Source organism: Morone saxatilis, unplaced genomic scaffold (assembly GCF_004916995.1).
Source record: "Morone saxatilis isolate NCDOM2014 unplaced genomic scaffold, NCSU_SB_2.0 Contig9, whole genome shotgun sequence".
Classification (NCBI taxonomy): domain Eukaryota; kingdom Metazoa; phylum Chordata; class Actinopteri; family Moronidae; genus Morone; species Morone saxatilis.
Window position 1 is genome coordinate 13,763,531 of NW_023340268.1, and position 15,572 is coordinate 13,779,102.

Consider the following 15,572-nt stretch of genomic DNA (forward strand, 5'->3'; position numbering starts at 1 on the left):
TTAGGAGGATCTATTGAAAGAAATATAGAAAATAATATTTATAGGTAAGTTCACTCGTGTATAATCGCGTGAAAACAAGAATCATTGTGGGGTTTTTTTACCTTAGAATGAGCCGTTTTTATCTACGAAGGGAGCAGGCACTCTTCTACAGAGGCTGCCATGTTGAATAGCCATGTTTCTACAGTAGTCCAGAACGGACAAACCAAACGCTGGCTCTAGATAGGGCCTTTCATGTTTTTTGCGAGTTTTGTGGCCACCATAGTTTCTTCTACACGCTTGGAAGGCTGAGCGGTTTCCAAATAGTTACAATCTGCACATTGTTGTTACATTAAATCCCTAGGAGGAGGCCTTGCTTTAGAGTAAAGAAATTGAAAAAACAAAGAATTTCCTTGACAGGACCAACAAAATAAACATCACATTATATTACATATATTACAGGTGTTTTTTTTTCCATTGATTTTTTTCCCTCTAAAATGTTCCCTGTATTAAATGAACAAGGAAAAGGTTGTGTATTCTGGATAGATTATAAAAGGCGCGTATTTAATGTTAAGGTTGTGGAAATGATTTATATTATATATATTATACATATTATATATATTATGCCCAGTAATATTAAAAACATTTTCCTGTCTTCTCAATACATTAAAGAAAATTAATGTGGGATTTACAGCCACCTGCTAGTTGACTTGCAGGCTTACTGCTGCTGGCTTTCCTTGAGAGCCACTTCAAATTGAGCAAGCAGTTTGAGACTGATTGAAGCAATTTTCAGCCAAAGGAAAATATCATGGCTACTATGACATTGCAGCCTCTGCAGTGTCTGCACCACATGGTTTTCTATCTGATCGGTGACAAAAAAAAAAACGAAAGAGGATAGTAGGCTGATGTTAGAGGAGGAACCACTGCCTGACAGTGAACAAGACCCCAATACCTTACTTAAGTGCAATCCAGTATTGTCCTTTTGTGTTCTAGGTCGCTGTCAGTCTTCCCTTTACTGAGGGACTCTGTGACCTACACTCCTGTCAGATGCTGACTGACAACCACTTCCTCCAGCTAAAATTCAGCCTCCCTGCATGGTCAAACTAACAACAAAGTACTTTTATCAGTACTCAAGCATGTCAGATTGTAGATAAACTACAACAGACAACCCGGTTATATATACTGTATACATTAGAATGCATACGAGGATTCATATATATATACATATATATATATATATATATTTTTTTTTTTTAATCCATCTATGTGCTTTGTTTGAATACCCATAGATGACACCGCAGCCACAGAGTCTGATGAGTCGGTGGTGGACCGCAGCTATGTGAAGAAGAAGCTGGAGCATGGACTGACACGGATCTGGCAGGTTAGGAAAGAGCAGTATACTTTATCTTTCCCTCTCTATGGTCTGAGCCTCCTTCATCTCCACTTCTAGTTTTTTCTTATAATTTATTCCCCCCCCAGTTTTCTGCTTAACTCAGGGTTGCTCAATCACAAGTTCCCCTCCAACAAATCACCTTATCCCTCTCACTTCTCTCTTCAGGATGTCCAGTTGAAAGTAAAGGCCTACATCCTGGGGACAGACATGTCTAACTTCAAGTACGACGATTTCATAGTGGTACTGGATGTCATCAGCAGGTATGCCGCGGGGCCAGAGCAGCCAGCTCGTCCTTGTTTCCACTAATTGCTCTTCATTTTCATTGCTATCACTGTCTCTTTCTCCTTGTATTTCTTTCTCCTTTTCAGGTTGATCTGCTTTCACATGCAGTGTCTCTTTTTTCCCTCTTGTTTCTCACAATACTCATTTGCTCAGTAATTTACTCATTAACTGACTCAAATTAGGGTAACACACCTACACACAAACACACTTACACACAAACACACGCACACACACATTCCCTTGTCTAATAAGAAAGTTCTCATTGACTTTGTTTTTCAGACACATCAAAACTAGAATTATAATGCCAGTATGTCCAAACCCATTTAAACACCACACTTTGATTGTAAGAACTATGATTATAATAATGTGATACTCCAGGTTATTTTGCATTAACGGACATCAAATAGGAAGGACGTTTGTGGGTGGAAGGAGTCAGAGATTTTGAGTTTTGAAGAGAATCCAGGATATTACTGTGCATGTTTTTAAGTCCATCTGAAATTATGTGTCAAAATAAGTCACTTTAGATCTCTTACTTTTACAAGCAGGCTTGTGTGTTCCTTTGCTTCAATACAACTGCCACAGTACATTGTCTGTCCCTTGACTGGCAAGTTACAGTTGCCAGAGCTAGTCTGTTTACATTGTGTGTCTTTGCCCCTGCTGGCTCAGCTGTCAGTTAAACACATACAGCCATCCTCCTCCAGAGGCCTTCACCTTAGGGGTTTGTTTGATGTGTACCTGAAGAGTCTTGTCTTTACTGAATCAGTTTTAATGATTGTTTATGCAGAAGCACATATACAATATAGGTACAGAGGGAAATTAAGATATTTTTTTGCAATAAAACTTTATTCCACTAACTACTTTATGAATTTACTCATATTGGCAGAAATCTGGAAATCAGTTGATCAAGTACTCAGCGGTCTTAGCTTGCAGTGGTTGTTCCCTCATCTTTCAACCATCTCTTCCAGGTTGATGCAGGTGGGTGAGGAGTTCTGCGGCAGTAAGTCCGAGGTCCTGCAGGAGTCCATCAAACGCCAGAGTGTCAACTACTTTAAAAACTATCACAGGTAGGATGTTTTCCATCGCTCCCGGACCGGAACATGTGACATTCATTTCTTTTCTTTAACTGTGCTGATAGGCTTGATTGTGTGTGATTATTTAGACACAGAGTGCATGGATCTGACATGGCAGTCGCCCAATATCCTTGAAAGAAAGTAGTTGAGACGATGATAGATGATTCTTGGATAGCAAGTAATCATTGCTTGATAAAAACCTTTACACACAACCACAACCATGCCTTGATCATGCTCTATTCCCAGCGTAACGCTCTTTGGAGTAGATGTGTAATTTCACAGTAATACTCACTGAGCTGGAAGCACATTTTCTTCTTGATTACATAACCCCCTGCCAGCCACATGAATATGTATGCCTACACACAGACACATCATCCGAGGTGATTTGCACTGATCAGTGTTGTGGTTGCCTGTCAAGAAACATTGATAAGATTCTTAAATATCAGAATCCTGATGAGCTTAATTCCTGTGACACAAAATGGCAAAGGAGAGAGACACAGAGGCATGATGGGATACAGTAAATCTTCAGATCAAAGGTGATGAGATGGAGGTGATATTGGTGTGAGATTGTAATCGGAACTGAAAAAAGAGCGTTAGAGAGAGAAGAAGAGGGGATGGACACCAGGCAGCATAACAAAGGCACATTATGCTACACCCCGCCACTGTGTCCATGTGCACACACACACACACACACACACACACAGACATCAGCACTTTTGGCCAGGAGGCATCATCTTTACATTAGGTTTGATTCATTTTCCACCCGGGTGTCCCGAAGAGATTACCCATCAGTGAACTTTGACTGGCTGATGCCTGTATTTGTCTGTCAGCTGCCTGCAGTAATACACTCAGTCATCGGGGTGGATGTGTTGTTGGCCTGCGGGTGCAAAGGACAGAATGACATTGTCAGGGTTCAGACATGATAAATATCTAAGAGCTGTGCCATTGGTACTGATTTTCTCTGAGTGATTGAAATGTTTTCAAAGTTTTAATATCCTTTTAATTCTCTGTGATTTACATTAGAGAAACATAACTGTAGGGAAATGATGCAAAATGGGCCGGTTAAAGGTCCAATATTTTACACTTTTCCAGTGTTTTCTTTAAAGTTTTGATATCCATAAGGAGATATGATTATGTTTTTAAGTACCAAAAACCACCTCAGTATAGTTTTACATCTCCTTTCTCGTGTATTCTCTGTATTTTGTCCCATTAATTTCAATTAGCCTCTTTTCTGTTTGGGTTTGTGAGTGACGCACAGCCAGGCCAACCACAGGTAACAGATTGTAGCCTACCTGGATAAGTCATCCTTACAGAAGTCCTTAGGACTTGTTTAAAGGAGTTTCTGAATACAGGCTGTTTGCATTTCTCCAGCATGCTGTACAATGTTTAAGTCAGAAAGTTGAATTGGTTTCCCCTCTTTATTTCTGTACTATAAGGCTTCCCTTTCTCTCACTGCTGTTCCATGTTCTTTCACTTCTTCTAACTTCAAACACCTCTAAGACAAGTAACAAGGGATCCTGTAGTGTTTCAAGTCAACACTACTCGAACATTTCATACAAAAAAGACCTGATATTGACCTAGCGGGTGAGCACCGGGGGTGGCTGTCTTGACCTGTTAAACATATCACAGCCCATACACTTTTCCCTTTTCATCAGTGACCTTTGCAGCACATTTAATCAGCGCTCTCAGAACACATACGCTGCGTGAATATACAAAATGATATGTGGTCAGCAATGGACAGATGTTGAGTTCTTTTTCTCTATTCTTCTGGTCTTTGTTTATTCATTCCTCGTTCCCTTTTCTCTCGTCCCAAACCCTCAGGGCACGACTGGAAGAGCTGAGGATGTTTCTGGAAAATGAGACGTGGGAACTGTGCCCGGTCAAGTCTAACTTTAACATCGCCCAGCTCCATGTGAGTAAAAATCACATCACTGAGGCGAGAGAGTGAGGCACGGTTGCATTCATTTATTCCATGCTGTCACTCACTGCACAACCCTACCACTGTGAAATTTGCATATGGATATGAAACACAGGGGATCCTGCTCAATGATTTCTCTGTGTGGGTGTGTGTCAGTGTATTAACATAGGAGGAGGAAAGTTTGCTGCACGTTATATAACACAGAAGAAAATAAAATGGCTGTTGTCCCATGTGGCTTGTATGTTAGAAGATTTGATTTCCCACACTCATGAGCAGCAGTTAAAAATAAAACCTTAGATGTCAGAGCATCGTGTTGATCATGTCCACCAAAAATATTGTAGGTATCTCATGGACATGTACTATAACCAACTCAAAGAAAATCTAATTTTGCTCGCAGTGTGTTCAGCTCACTTCATGTAAAAGCAGAAATGATAAATGGAAAGAAAGAGATGTCAGAAAGATAAATTGAGTCAATTCAAAGTCAGAATTTTCATTTTCATACATCTGGTTTTTCCCTTCATGCTTGGGCACATTTTTGCAACAAACACACATGCCAAACAATCTTCATATTAAACCCACTGCCATGAGAATTTTGTATGGCTATACCACAGGCAACTGTACATAAAGTCTGCCCAATGTTAAAAGAAAGATTAAAGCTTCCCTTTTTTTTTAACAGTTTGTTATATGTGTCCAGTTATGTGCTTTTTTGTGACTTTAGCTCTTCAAACCCCACTGGGCACCAGTGTCGTGTAGAATTTAACAGACTGCTAGTACTAAAACTATATTATACTACAAAATGTTACATAAATACATACCTGTAATTGATGTATTATTAGACTCTGTTTTAGCCATTGTGGTGAATTTCAGAGAGAAATCCGTGTCTTAAAAATAATCCAGATACCATGGACCATATACAACTAAAAATAGGATTTTAATGGGACTTTATAGAGGAAGGTTTGATACACCTACACATCTGCAGCCTGAGGAAAGCCCGTAATTGAAGGTCAATACCTTAAAGGGAACAGAAAAATTATTCAAGAACAAGCATGTTGCCTTGCAAGCTAACAGTTTGCTTCTGTTTTTGCCTTTAGGCCAAGCTATGCACGCTATCGTGCTCCTGACTTGTTAGCTTGTGTTGTTCATCGATGTTCACACTGTATTTTCTATCACTGTTTTCTACCTAGTCATTATTGCTGATTTGGAGAAGCAGCCACTAATTAATAATAATCAAAATTCTATCCTGTACATTGTAGATTTTTGTAAGATAGTATGATTGTAAGCACAAATGCTGAAGTTTCTAAACCTCAGTTCCTTTTTCAATGTGCCTCAACTGTACCAGACATTAATCTACAGTATATCTGTCTCTTGTACTTCTCTGTCCAATCCTCTCCAATCCAGGAGTTTAAATTCATGGGCCAGTGTCGCTCTCCGTCCGTTTCCCCGAGCAGACAGGCCGTGTCCTCGACCAGCCCGACTCAGGAGGAGCAGTCTCTGTTCCAGGAGTACCTTCAGGAGGGAAACCCCTTTGAGATGCACGCTGAGAACAAAGAGGAGGAGACAGAGGACGTGCTGGCATCTAATGGGGTAAGTGCAAGGGAAGGAAATTGCTAACAAGCTAGTTGGTGCCTTCTTAATAGTTTGAAATTTGTAGTTAAAGTGTGAAACGCCCAGTCAGTCAAAAGGCTATAAAAGCAGTATCTAGTTACCACAGTGGTAGTGCTTGTTAACTGCTGATTCAGTCAAGTTGTCACACTAAAACTATGTCTAATTAACAAGGTTACCTGTTGAGGTAGAGCCAATTTGATTAATTGGACATAATCACTGTGAGTCATTAAGTGGTTTACAGCAGCCCTCAAGCTGTCACCACCAGGGCCATAACAAACTTTTTATTAATGGCGAAGGGCCAGCAGTGCAGAACCTGCCATGATTGTTATAACACGAATTGTCTGACTTGTAACAGAAGCTGTTAAATAGCGAATGAAATCTGTGGGTAGAGCCCCTGGCAGTGCGGATTAGAAACTTAAGACTAGAGCTGAATGTAATAATGTAATCTTTGTCATGTAGTCATTTTTCTATGGATTTTTGGGGGTCCTCATCCATCAGTATTCAATCATTTTCCTCAGCAAAGCAAAATTCCCTACTGGGCCATTTTAGTGTAGTGTTTAGTATCATTCAGCCCTCCAATATTAGAAACCTTTTTTATTTCTTAGAAACACATTTTGTACTTTGCGTTTTGTGCTAAACATAAATAGGCAGCACTTCACCTTACAAGAAATGTTTTACTGCCATTCACTTCTGCTGGCAGTCTGTGTTGTCTAGTAAAACTAATAGGCCTGCCACTTTAGCACCGTACATAAGTAACAGAGAAGAGCAATCGTGATTCTCCATCTTTGAGAGCCTGTTTGACTGTATCTATCAGTATGCTTTGTGCAACTGAATCTAGCTTGATTTGGGGAGGGAGCGTAAGCCTCTTTCCTTGTCCAACAACGGGAAGCAAGCGGTTCAGCCTGCCTGACAAATCTGAATCTGAAAACATAATGGGCATTGCATGTACCATTATATCAAACAACAGCCAGAGAGAATCAATAAACATTGCACAGTATGTGCTTTAGCAAGGTACTACACTAGTCAGGGCCTTCTTACTCTTTGAGGAAAGGTTAAAGTCTTTGTTATCACACACTTTGTTGCCTGACTGGGAATGAGAATTCGTCACTGCAGCTTTGGATTTGCTTTGATTTGCTTTTTTTTGGGTTTTGGAGCACAAACAAGTCTGCTGTAGGTTGCTACTTGCAGCAGCATCAGCATGAACCTCTGCCTCTCTTTGTTGAATTTCTCAGAAGTAGACTCGTATTGACTCACTTTTGACAACATTGTATGTTATAAAATGTGAAATAATAAATAACACTGTATGTACAGGTTAGTCTCAAATTGAACTTTTCAGCTCTGATAGCAGACTGAAGTGTAGTGACACTACATCTCTTTCAAGACTTATGTTGGGTTTTAACCAGATATCTATAGCATGGATACAGTGATCCAGAGAATATTGCCTTGTACTGTGGATATTCTACACATGTGCTCCTCCTATGACTAGTATAAAGTCCAAAATCAGTTAGTTGTACCTTGAAAGATTATTTGTGGAAAGAAACAGTATTTGTCTTTAAGAATAGACAGAAAAGAGATTACACAGGTTCCTTGGCACATCACCCACTTTTTTATATTGATATATTTTCCTTTCAGGCTCAACATCAAAAGCAATATTGTGCTATCTAACATATTAAGCTTACAGGGGCCCTAGCTTGGCTTGTACTTGAGCTTGTAATCCTTTCTATATGGCTGTTGTGTTGCCTGAGCTTTCAGTTAAGGACAAAGAAAATATTGTCTTTCTGCTTTAACCGAACTCTGCTTTACTCCTCAAGCCAGTCGTTTCATGGTTATGCATCCATCTGGGCTAAAAGATGGGGATGTGATCTTTCTTTTCTATTAGGTTTTGGATAATTAGCCCTTAAACATAATTTGGATTTCTTCTTAAAAAAATGCCAGTTTGTATTATCTTTTATTTTAAAACCTCTATGAACCATTCATTGAAGTGTGTTATCTGATCAACAGCAATAAAACAATTTTTTACCATAAATATTTTTCCACACTTACACAACTGGTAATGTGACAGGAAAGCTTCACAGCATGTCATAACATTGTTCCACTTTGCTTTCATGCCTTTTACTTGCTCTATCTGTCCTGTATCTCTTCTTTGTCCATCGTCACCCCTGACTTCTATCTGATCTTTCTCTTCTCCCCATTTCTCAAGTATGAGTCAGACGAGCTGGAGAAGAGTGTGTATCAAGATTACGACAGTGACAGTGACGTCCCCGAGGAGCTCAAGCAGGACTACGTTGACGAGCAGACGGGTGATGCCCCCCTCAAAAGGTCAGTTCCGAGTCAAATTGTTTTACACCACCAAAAGACTCACAGCTACGTGGTATATCCAGGTGTCCTTCACTTCTACTCCTAGCTATTTAAAATGTATGAAAAGTAAAAGTAAGTGAGCATAAAAAGACACAAAAAAGCAAGTAACTCATGTTAATTACAGACAGAAAAATAAAATAATATTTCCTTGAATCTTTTTTTAAGGAGGTTCTAAAAGGATGGGAAGTCATGCATTACGCCAATTTTTATGCATTTAGCAATGATAATTTTAGCTCCCCTCTGCCTAACCCTGCTAAGTAGGCAGAAAGCTTGTGTAAAGCTTTTTGTCTACCCATGAAAAATTCCCTTTCTTCCTTTCTACACCTACATGATTGGTGACTATTGAAAGATTAGTCGCTGTTTAATAAAGGTGGTCATGTGTTTCTCTGCACCTTGTGTAACAGGATTCAATTTCATTTTAATGAGAAATATGAACACAATTGACGAAAGTTTTGTATTTTGCTTATTCAGGGTCTATAATTAATACAAGCAATCACCTTCTTAGCATGTTCTTCCCCTCAAATAGATCTGCATCATAAATAACCACATAAATATGGATGTCTTTGTTGCAGTGCGATGGAGTTCTGAATTTTATAACCCTCCTTGTTCAAGTTTATAATGATTTTACAGTAAACTCACTCCATGTGTATGTGGTGGACTGAATTATTAAGAACCTAGTATTGTGTGTGTGTGTCTACGTGTGTTTGTGCATATCTGAGAGCTGACATCAGATTTTACACCGGATTTGAACGGGAAACAAGACATAAAATACTATTACTTATTCAGTAGCTCCTCGTTACAGAAGCATTGTTATAATGATCATTTTCTGTCATGCAATGTACAACAACTTATTAATGGTATTGTGATGTGTGGTTTGTGCTCAGTGTTGAGTTCTCATATTTTTGCTTCAATTCACAACACATTTGATTCCCTGCTCCCCATGTGTATTAACCTGACATTAGCCTGTAGTCACTAAAATGCTAATTCCCCATTCTTATAACTAATTGTTAATTATTGAATGGCTCACATGGTCACATCCAGAAATTAGAAGGCCCATGTAATGATTGCTGGCTAATATGGCTCAATGATCAGAGTCAGGGGTCTGGTGCTCCAGGATCACCAGTTCAAAGACTTCACCACTGGGGTCCTCCTGTGTCTCCTGCATTGTGTAATGGGTTCTGATAGATCGATTACAAGCCTCTGACCTGCATTAAGGTTTTGAACCTGGCCGATCATTGCTGAGGATTAGTGATGTTAACATATATTACTGAGTCTGTCTCTTACTCATGACTCTGCCCTACTTTCTCTCTCACCCCCACCTACTGCACGCATCAGTGTGTCCCGAGAAACCATAAGAAGCAAGAAAAGGTCAGACTACAACCTAAATAAAACCAATGCACCGATCCTCACCAACACCACCCTCAACGTCATCCGGCTTGTCGGTGAGTCCTGCGCAAACACATTCGCATACACACCTCTACCACTTACCTCTCATTGAGAGCATCCCAGACTCAGCCACAGTGGGTGTCTCCTCTAAGCCTGCTGAGATTTCCATTAATTCACCGATGAAACCAGCAGCTCAGGGTGACTGGTGTGCTCAGGTGTCTGCTGCTACCTGTGTGACTGAGCTGCACTAATAATGGTTAGCCTTTGCCCTAAGCTCTGACCCTTCGTTTCCCAAGGGGTGCTTATGCGTCGTGGTGACGTGGCTTTGAAGACATCGGGGCCCTTCCTTGGCAAAGCGTGCCCTTTGGTGATGTGACCCTCATGATGTGATTTGCATGTGTGAAAAGGAATTAGATGAGGCAGTTATCTCTCCTGTGTAGGTTGTATGACTGAATAAATCTTCTGCTATCTAAAATAATTTAATAACTCAGGCTGATACAGAGCTTCTGCTATTCTTAACATTTTATATTAAAAACAAATCTCTGTTCCCGCCAGTTGTTTTCATTTAAACTGTTTGTCCCTTTTCTGTTCCTACTTCAAAACTCTGCTGCACATAAGGACCAAAATAGAATCATTGTGTTTTTTTTCTTTTGTCTATTTTTCTCACACAATTGGTAATATTGATTTAGAGCCATGTGGCAAAACTGTGCGAAAAGCCAAAGTTTGATTCCAAGCAATCGCTCCTAATTCAGTCTCTGCAGCTCTTTGATGGAGTTAGATTGTTCCCTGCGTTCTTGGTGCAGAATTCAAGTGAAAGGGGCGTGAAAAATGAGACTTGTGAGAGAAATAGTGCTGTCTCAGTGGCAAAGTCAGCTAGATTGAGTTTATTTCTTATTTTCTTTCCTCCATTCATCAGTTCTGAGTCAATGGTAACCTTGTTGCACCCCTGTTCCTCCGTACTCATTGCTTTTATTACCTTGGTGCTAAATTAAATCCGTGCCCTCAAGTGTATGCAAATGAAGTGTGTTCTTGCTGAAGTTCTTCCCTAAAGGATGCAGTTCCACCCTTGATTAACTTACTATAGTTTAACTCTTTTAATCTCCTACAAGATGTACTTAAGAACACAGCCATTTCATTCTTTGTACTAGGTTTGAAAAACTGAAATAAATCCTAATATAGGTGTCCACAATGTCACACCCTGGTATACAACCAGGAACACCAACTTCTGCCAAACAGTTTATATTCTGTCATCTCCACACAGGGAAGTACATGCAGATGATGAACATTTTGAAGCCGATTGCCTTCGATGTCATCCACTGTGTGTCACAGCTCTTCGACTACTACCTGTACGCTGTCTACACCTTCTTTGGACGCAATGACATGGTACAGTATTTTCTGAATCGCTATGCTCCTGTTTAATTTCGCACTCTATGTTTATGTTAAAGAGCAATGAGTAAAACACAGACAGGTCACACACATAGTATGTTCCCACTATATTTTGTAGAGAGGAAAAACATAGCTGCACTGGCGTCTTTGGGCTTTAAGGTATCAGTGTTGTGAACGGGACCACACACACAGCTGTGATGTAGTGTAGAACTACAGCACTGTGGTACATCACTGCTGCACAGGGTGTGGGGAAAAAAAAAGCACGTTGGCTTAGTAGTTAGAAAGAATTTATAACCTTGAATTCAGCACATATTGATCGTGTGATGTAGTGTCGCATTATTTGATGTGCACCAGTTAACACCTATAAAACACATCGGCACACGCGTACAGACAGAACTGGGTGTAAAAAATCGCTGCTTTTCTGATGCGTCTATGAGCGTCAAAATGTTGCCAGTGTGTGAGCTTACATAAGAAACATAGGTATACAGGGTGATTTGGGGGCCTAGAGGTTTAAGGTGCTAACAATGAGCTGCAACATTCACAATTCGTGTTTGGCATATCGTTCCTCCTCTCCCCTCATTTCCATCATGTCATCTCTCTCTTTCGTCAGTTTGAAAAAATAAAGGCATGACATGCTCCACATGTGTTTTGATGTGTATCATACTGTGCAGGTGTGTATCATCCCTTACACTGCTACTAAAAATAAAGAACTGACTTAGCTGTTGCCCAAAAGTAATTGCAAGGCCTTCAGTTGCGTAATATTACTACTACTGCATCAGTGGTATGGTGCTTTAACAAAATTGCATTTATTTCTAAAGATGAACTTATGAATTATTTATGTTTATTAGATGATATACAGTGAGATGAGGGAATAAGCACTGCTTCCATCTTTTCTCATTGCTGTCTGTCTCAAAAAAAAAAAAATCAGTTGAACGATAGGTTACAGTCTGCGAGCCCAGTCTCCCCCACTCCATCGGAAGACTATCATGTCGTTTATACTGCGCCTCACAAAGAAAGAAAACAGCATTTGTGTCAGTATCACCCTCAGGGAAGTGGTAATGATAGCAACAAAATGACTTCTGTCCCATCGAGGTGGAAGAGATAAAGAGGTTGAATGCTCCGCGGGGGCGCTCCGATACACATTATTGGCGTGTTTTTGTGTGTGCGTTATGGGGAGATGTGGGGAGGTGACACACTGGTTGTGAGTTGACAACTTATCAAGCAGTCCCTTTTCTCATGTGTCTCAATCTGACCACTGTGAGTCCATGTACAGTATGTGAGTGTGTTTCCATCCCAAGCTCTTCTTCTTTCTTCACTCGTTAATGTATGTCACTATTTCTCCCCATCGCCATCTACCTCGTCTAAAACTCTTTGTTCCTTATTTACACATATAATTTATGTCATTTTTCTCAGTCAAGCCTGCTCCTTCCCACCCTTCTTTTTTCATCTTTTGTGCCATACAGCATCCTTAATCTTACACATTCTAATCTGCTCCTTTCACATAGCATCGCTTGTCTTTCATCCCTTCTGCCTTTTCCCTTTCATTACTCCCATGCCACTCTTAATCTGTCTGTCTGCATCTCTTTAAACTCTCACTTTCTCTTCTTTCCACTGTACCTCTAGTCCTCAATAAGTGTAATTTCATGAACCCACCCATTTCATGACTAGTCTCACTCAAAGAGGCACCTACAGGAAAATGCTAATGTCCCTATGAATCTTTAAAAAGCTTATGGAAATTGCTGTGCACATACTGTGTGCTGGTGTTTTGACCTAGGCTTTGCTCTCTTTACACTGCTGGAATCAAGATGGAGCTGCTTGCCGTCTTTACTTAAAGAGTAATGAGTGACATTAATATTCAAAAGGGTAAATACCCCATTATCTGTGTATATTGGGCCTGTCAAGTCAAGCTGCACTATTGACTCTGTCACACAAGGTGCATTATGGGCCGTGCTCACAGATTCTCCATCGTCATTAATATTCGGCCATTCTGCTGTGGGGACAGAGGCAGATTTACAAACAGTTTTTAAAAAATGTTTAATGTTTCAAAAGTATGTAAAGCGGTACTCCATGGGAATAACCTTGGACAGAAAAAGGATTTAGTAAGAAAGAGAGAGTAAGACAGAGAGATATAAATGAAAAGATGGAGGCGAGATAAAGATGAGAGACTGTGTACTCTGTCACTTTGTTTTGCTATATGAAGGCAAAAAGAAGGAGGAGAGAGGCTGGCTACCAAAAGAATGAAGTAGGAAAGATGTGTTGAGACAATGCTGCACAGAAAGAGAGATCGGATCAGGAAAATATCTTACTCTTGAATAGATGGCTTCTCTGGAAAATGAGCCCAGTGAAGCAGACTGAATTAAGACTACAATTTAAGATATTAGTTATTCACTGATAGCCAGGGTATCTTAAAGATGGGTTACAATTTTCTTCTCTAACGTAAGACTATTTAATCCCTTTAGGATGAGGGCCAGGTGATTAAAGGGGTTCACCAGCAATTTAATATTGGACTTGCAAACTCAGGATTCAAAAGAAACAGATTTTAAAAGCAGCAGAGGTTGAGATATTTATTTAGACTTTTAGTCTCTAGTATGAGTAAAAATGCTTCAAAAACACTTGATCCTAAATTTCCCATAATGCAAACCAGTAGCATCTTTCATTAGACCCCCCCATTACCCACCCCTTACAAACCCCACATTTCAGGTTTTCTAATAAAAGCCTTCTTTTTAAAGTTTAGGTCTCAAGCCCACACTGAGATAACCCCGATGGCATCATTAGGGTTATTTATTTCAAACCTAGAAAAGCTCCCCCCAGAGGCAGAGTAGACCTTATACAGCTGCTTACACAGGCTGTGCGGTACTAATCATGACTAAAATCACTAAACTGATATTAGTGTGCTAAAGTCATGTGGGACGCTGCTTTTAATGTGGTCATTAACGATGTTGTCTTACCAATTTGCCATACACATCTGTACAGTACAATAAGTGGACTTTTACACATCACCTTTAGTATTGTGGTAAACTAAATCTATTGCATTGTTCTCTCTTTTATACTGATGCCACCCACTGCATAAGATGCATTAAGATGAGTGATGCCTCATTTATGTCAAAGGTTCAAAGGCTAATTTGGAAGTTGCTAAAAATAGTCAGTGCAACTTGAAAGCTTTTAAAAATATGTTTGAAGTCGACTATCGAGAAGCTTTGAACTCTTTGCTGCTTGAGTCTCTAAAACACAGGACGATAAGGACAAACACACCAGTGACAACTAATTCGCAAACATCACCGAGCTTTGTATGAAAGAGGTATGAAAGGGGGACATTGTTGAACTGGCAGTATGTTCCAGTTTCAGTACTCAAGTGCAAGTTAATGTGTGGACACAAATTAGGGCGCTATAATGAATCCTTCAGGCAAGGTTCAACAATAATTGGATAATGTCTTAACTCTTCTAAATTACAAACAATTTAAATGTGCACAATTTACATTTAAATATTACCTCCATTAATCTATTCAGTCTATTCTGTTTGTTTGTTTGCTTCTTTATGCTGTCTTTTTAATTCTGTAACACTTCCTTCACAATTTTTTTGTTCTTCGTTTTTCCTTTCTGCTGTCTGTTCGTCATCAATAGCCTGTCCCAAGCCCGTCTTTGCCAGCTCATGGTGGCAGAGAGGCAGGCACCGCCAGGGTGGTGGGCCCTGCATGCTTGGTAAGAGTAGATCTCCGGAAGTATTATCACTAATACACAAGGCTGTCCCTGCCTTGTGAGTCCAAAATACTAGCTGACGCTTGTTGTGGTGTGGTTGATTTGAAACCCTTAAGGTGTGCGTGATTTTCTCTCTCAAGTAACATCAAGCACATCTGAAAGTGATTTCAGAAGCGTTTAGATGTTGAGTTTGCTCTGCTTTCCCCCTCTCCAAACTCCTCTTTTACCTCTCGTCTGTCATCTACTGTAGCCGGTGTGAGTGCCCAATTTTTTTTATGTCTGTTCCTCCCAGTTACACCTCCCTTTTTTTTGGATTTGAGTCGACTTACTATAAGCAGAAAGTAAAGATTCTCTTGTCTTCGACTACGTGAGATGAGTGTAGATGTTGCGATGTGTGTGTGTGTGTGTCTGCGTGCTTTCACACTCTGCTGAAGTGTGTGTGTTCTCATAGAGGAAAGTGTTTGTGCATGGTGCAGACTCTTAACTGTGTGTGTGTGTGTGT

At 40.0% G+C, this 15,572-nt stretch overlaps 1 protein-coding gene across 2 annotated transcripts in view; it reads left to right on the plus strand.

Moving 5' to 3' along the window:
• The window catches only part of vps50 (VPS50 EARP/GARPII complex subunit), a 99,885-nt gene that overhangs the window by 54,441 nt on the left and 29,872 nt on the right, over positions 1 to 15,572 (plus strand). The window contains exons 14-22 of one of the 2 annotated variants that reach the window (XM_035681124.1): positions 1,266 to 1,357; positions 1,535 to 1,629; positions 2,617 to 2,715; positions 4,543 to 4,633; positions 6,038 to 6,223; positions 8,445 to 8,563; positions 9,938 to 10,044; positions 11,250 to 11,371; positions 14,996 to 15,073. In XM_035681124.1, the coding sequence (XP_035537017.1) occupies positions 1,266 to 1,357; positions 1,535 to 1,629; positions 2,617 to 2,715; positions 4,543 to 4,633; positions 6,038 to 6,223; positions 8,445 to 8,563; positions 9,938 to 10,044; positions 11,250 to 11,371; positions 14,996 to 15,073 (989 nt within the window). The remainder of the gene's footprint in view (positions 1 to 1,265; positions 1,358 to 1,534; positions 1,630 to 2,616; positions 2,716 to 4,542; positions 4,634 to 6,037; positions 6,224 to 8,444; positions 8,564 to 9,937; positions 10,045 to 11,249; positions 11,372 to 14,995; positions 15,074 to 15,572) is intronic. The other variant, XM_035681125.1, reaches the window with a different exon arrangement.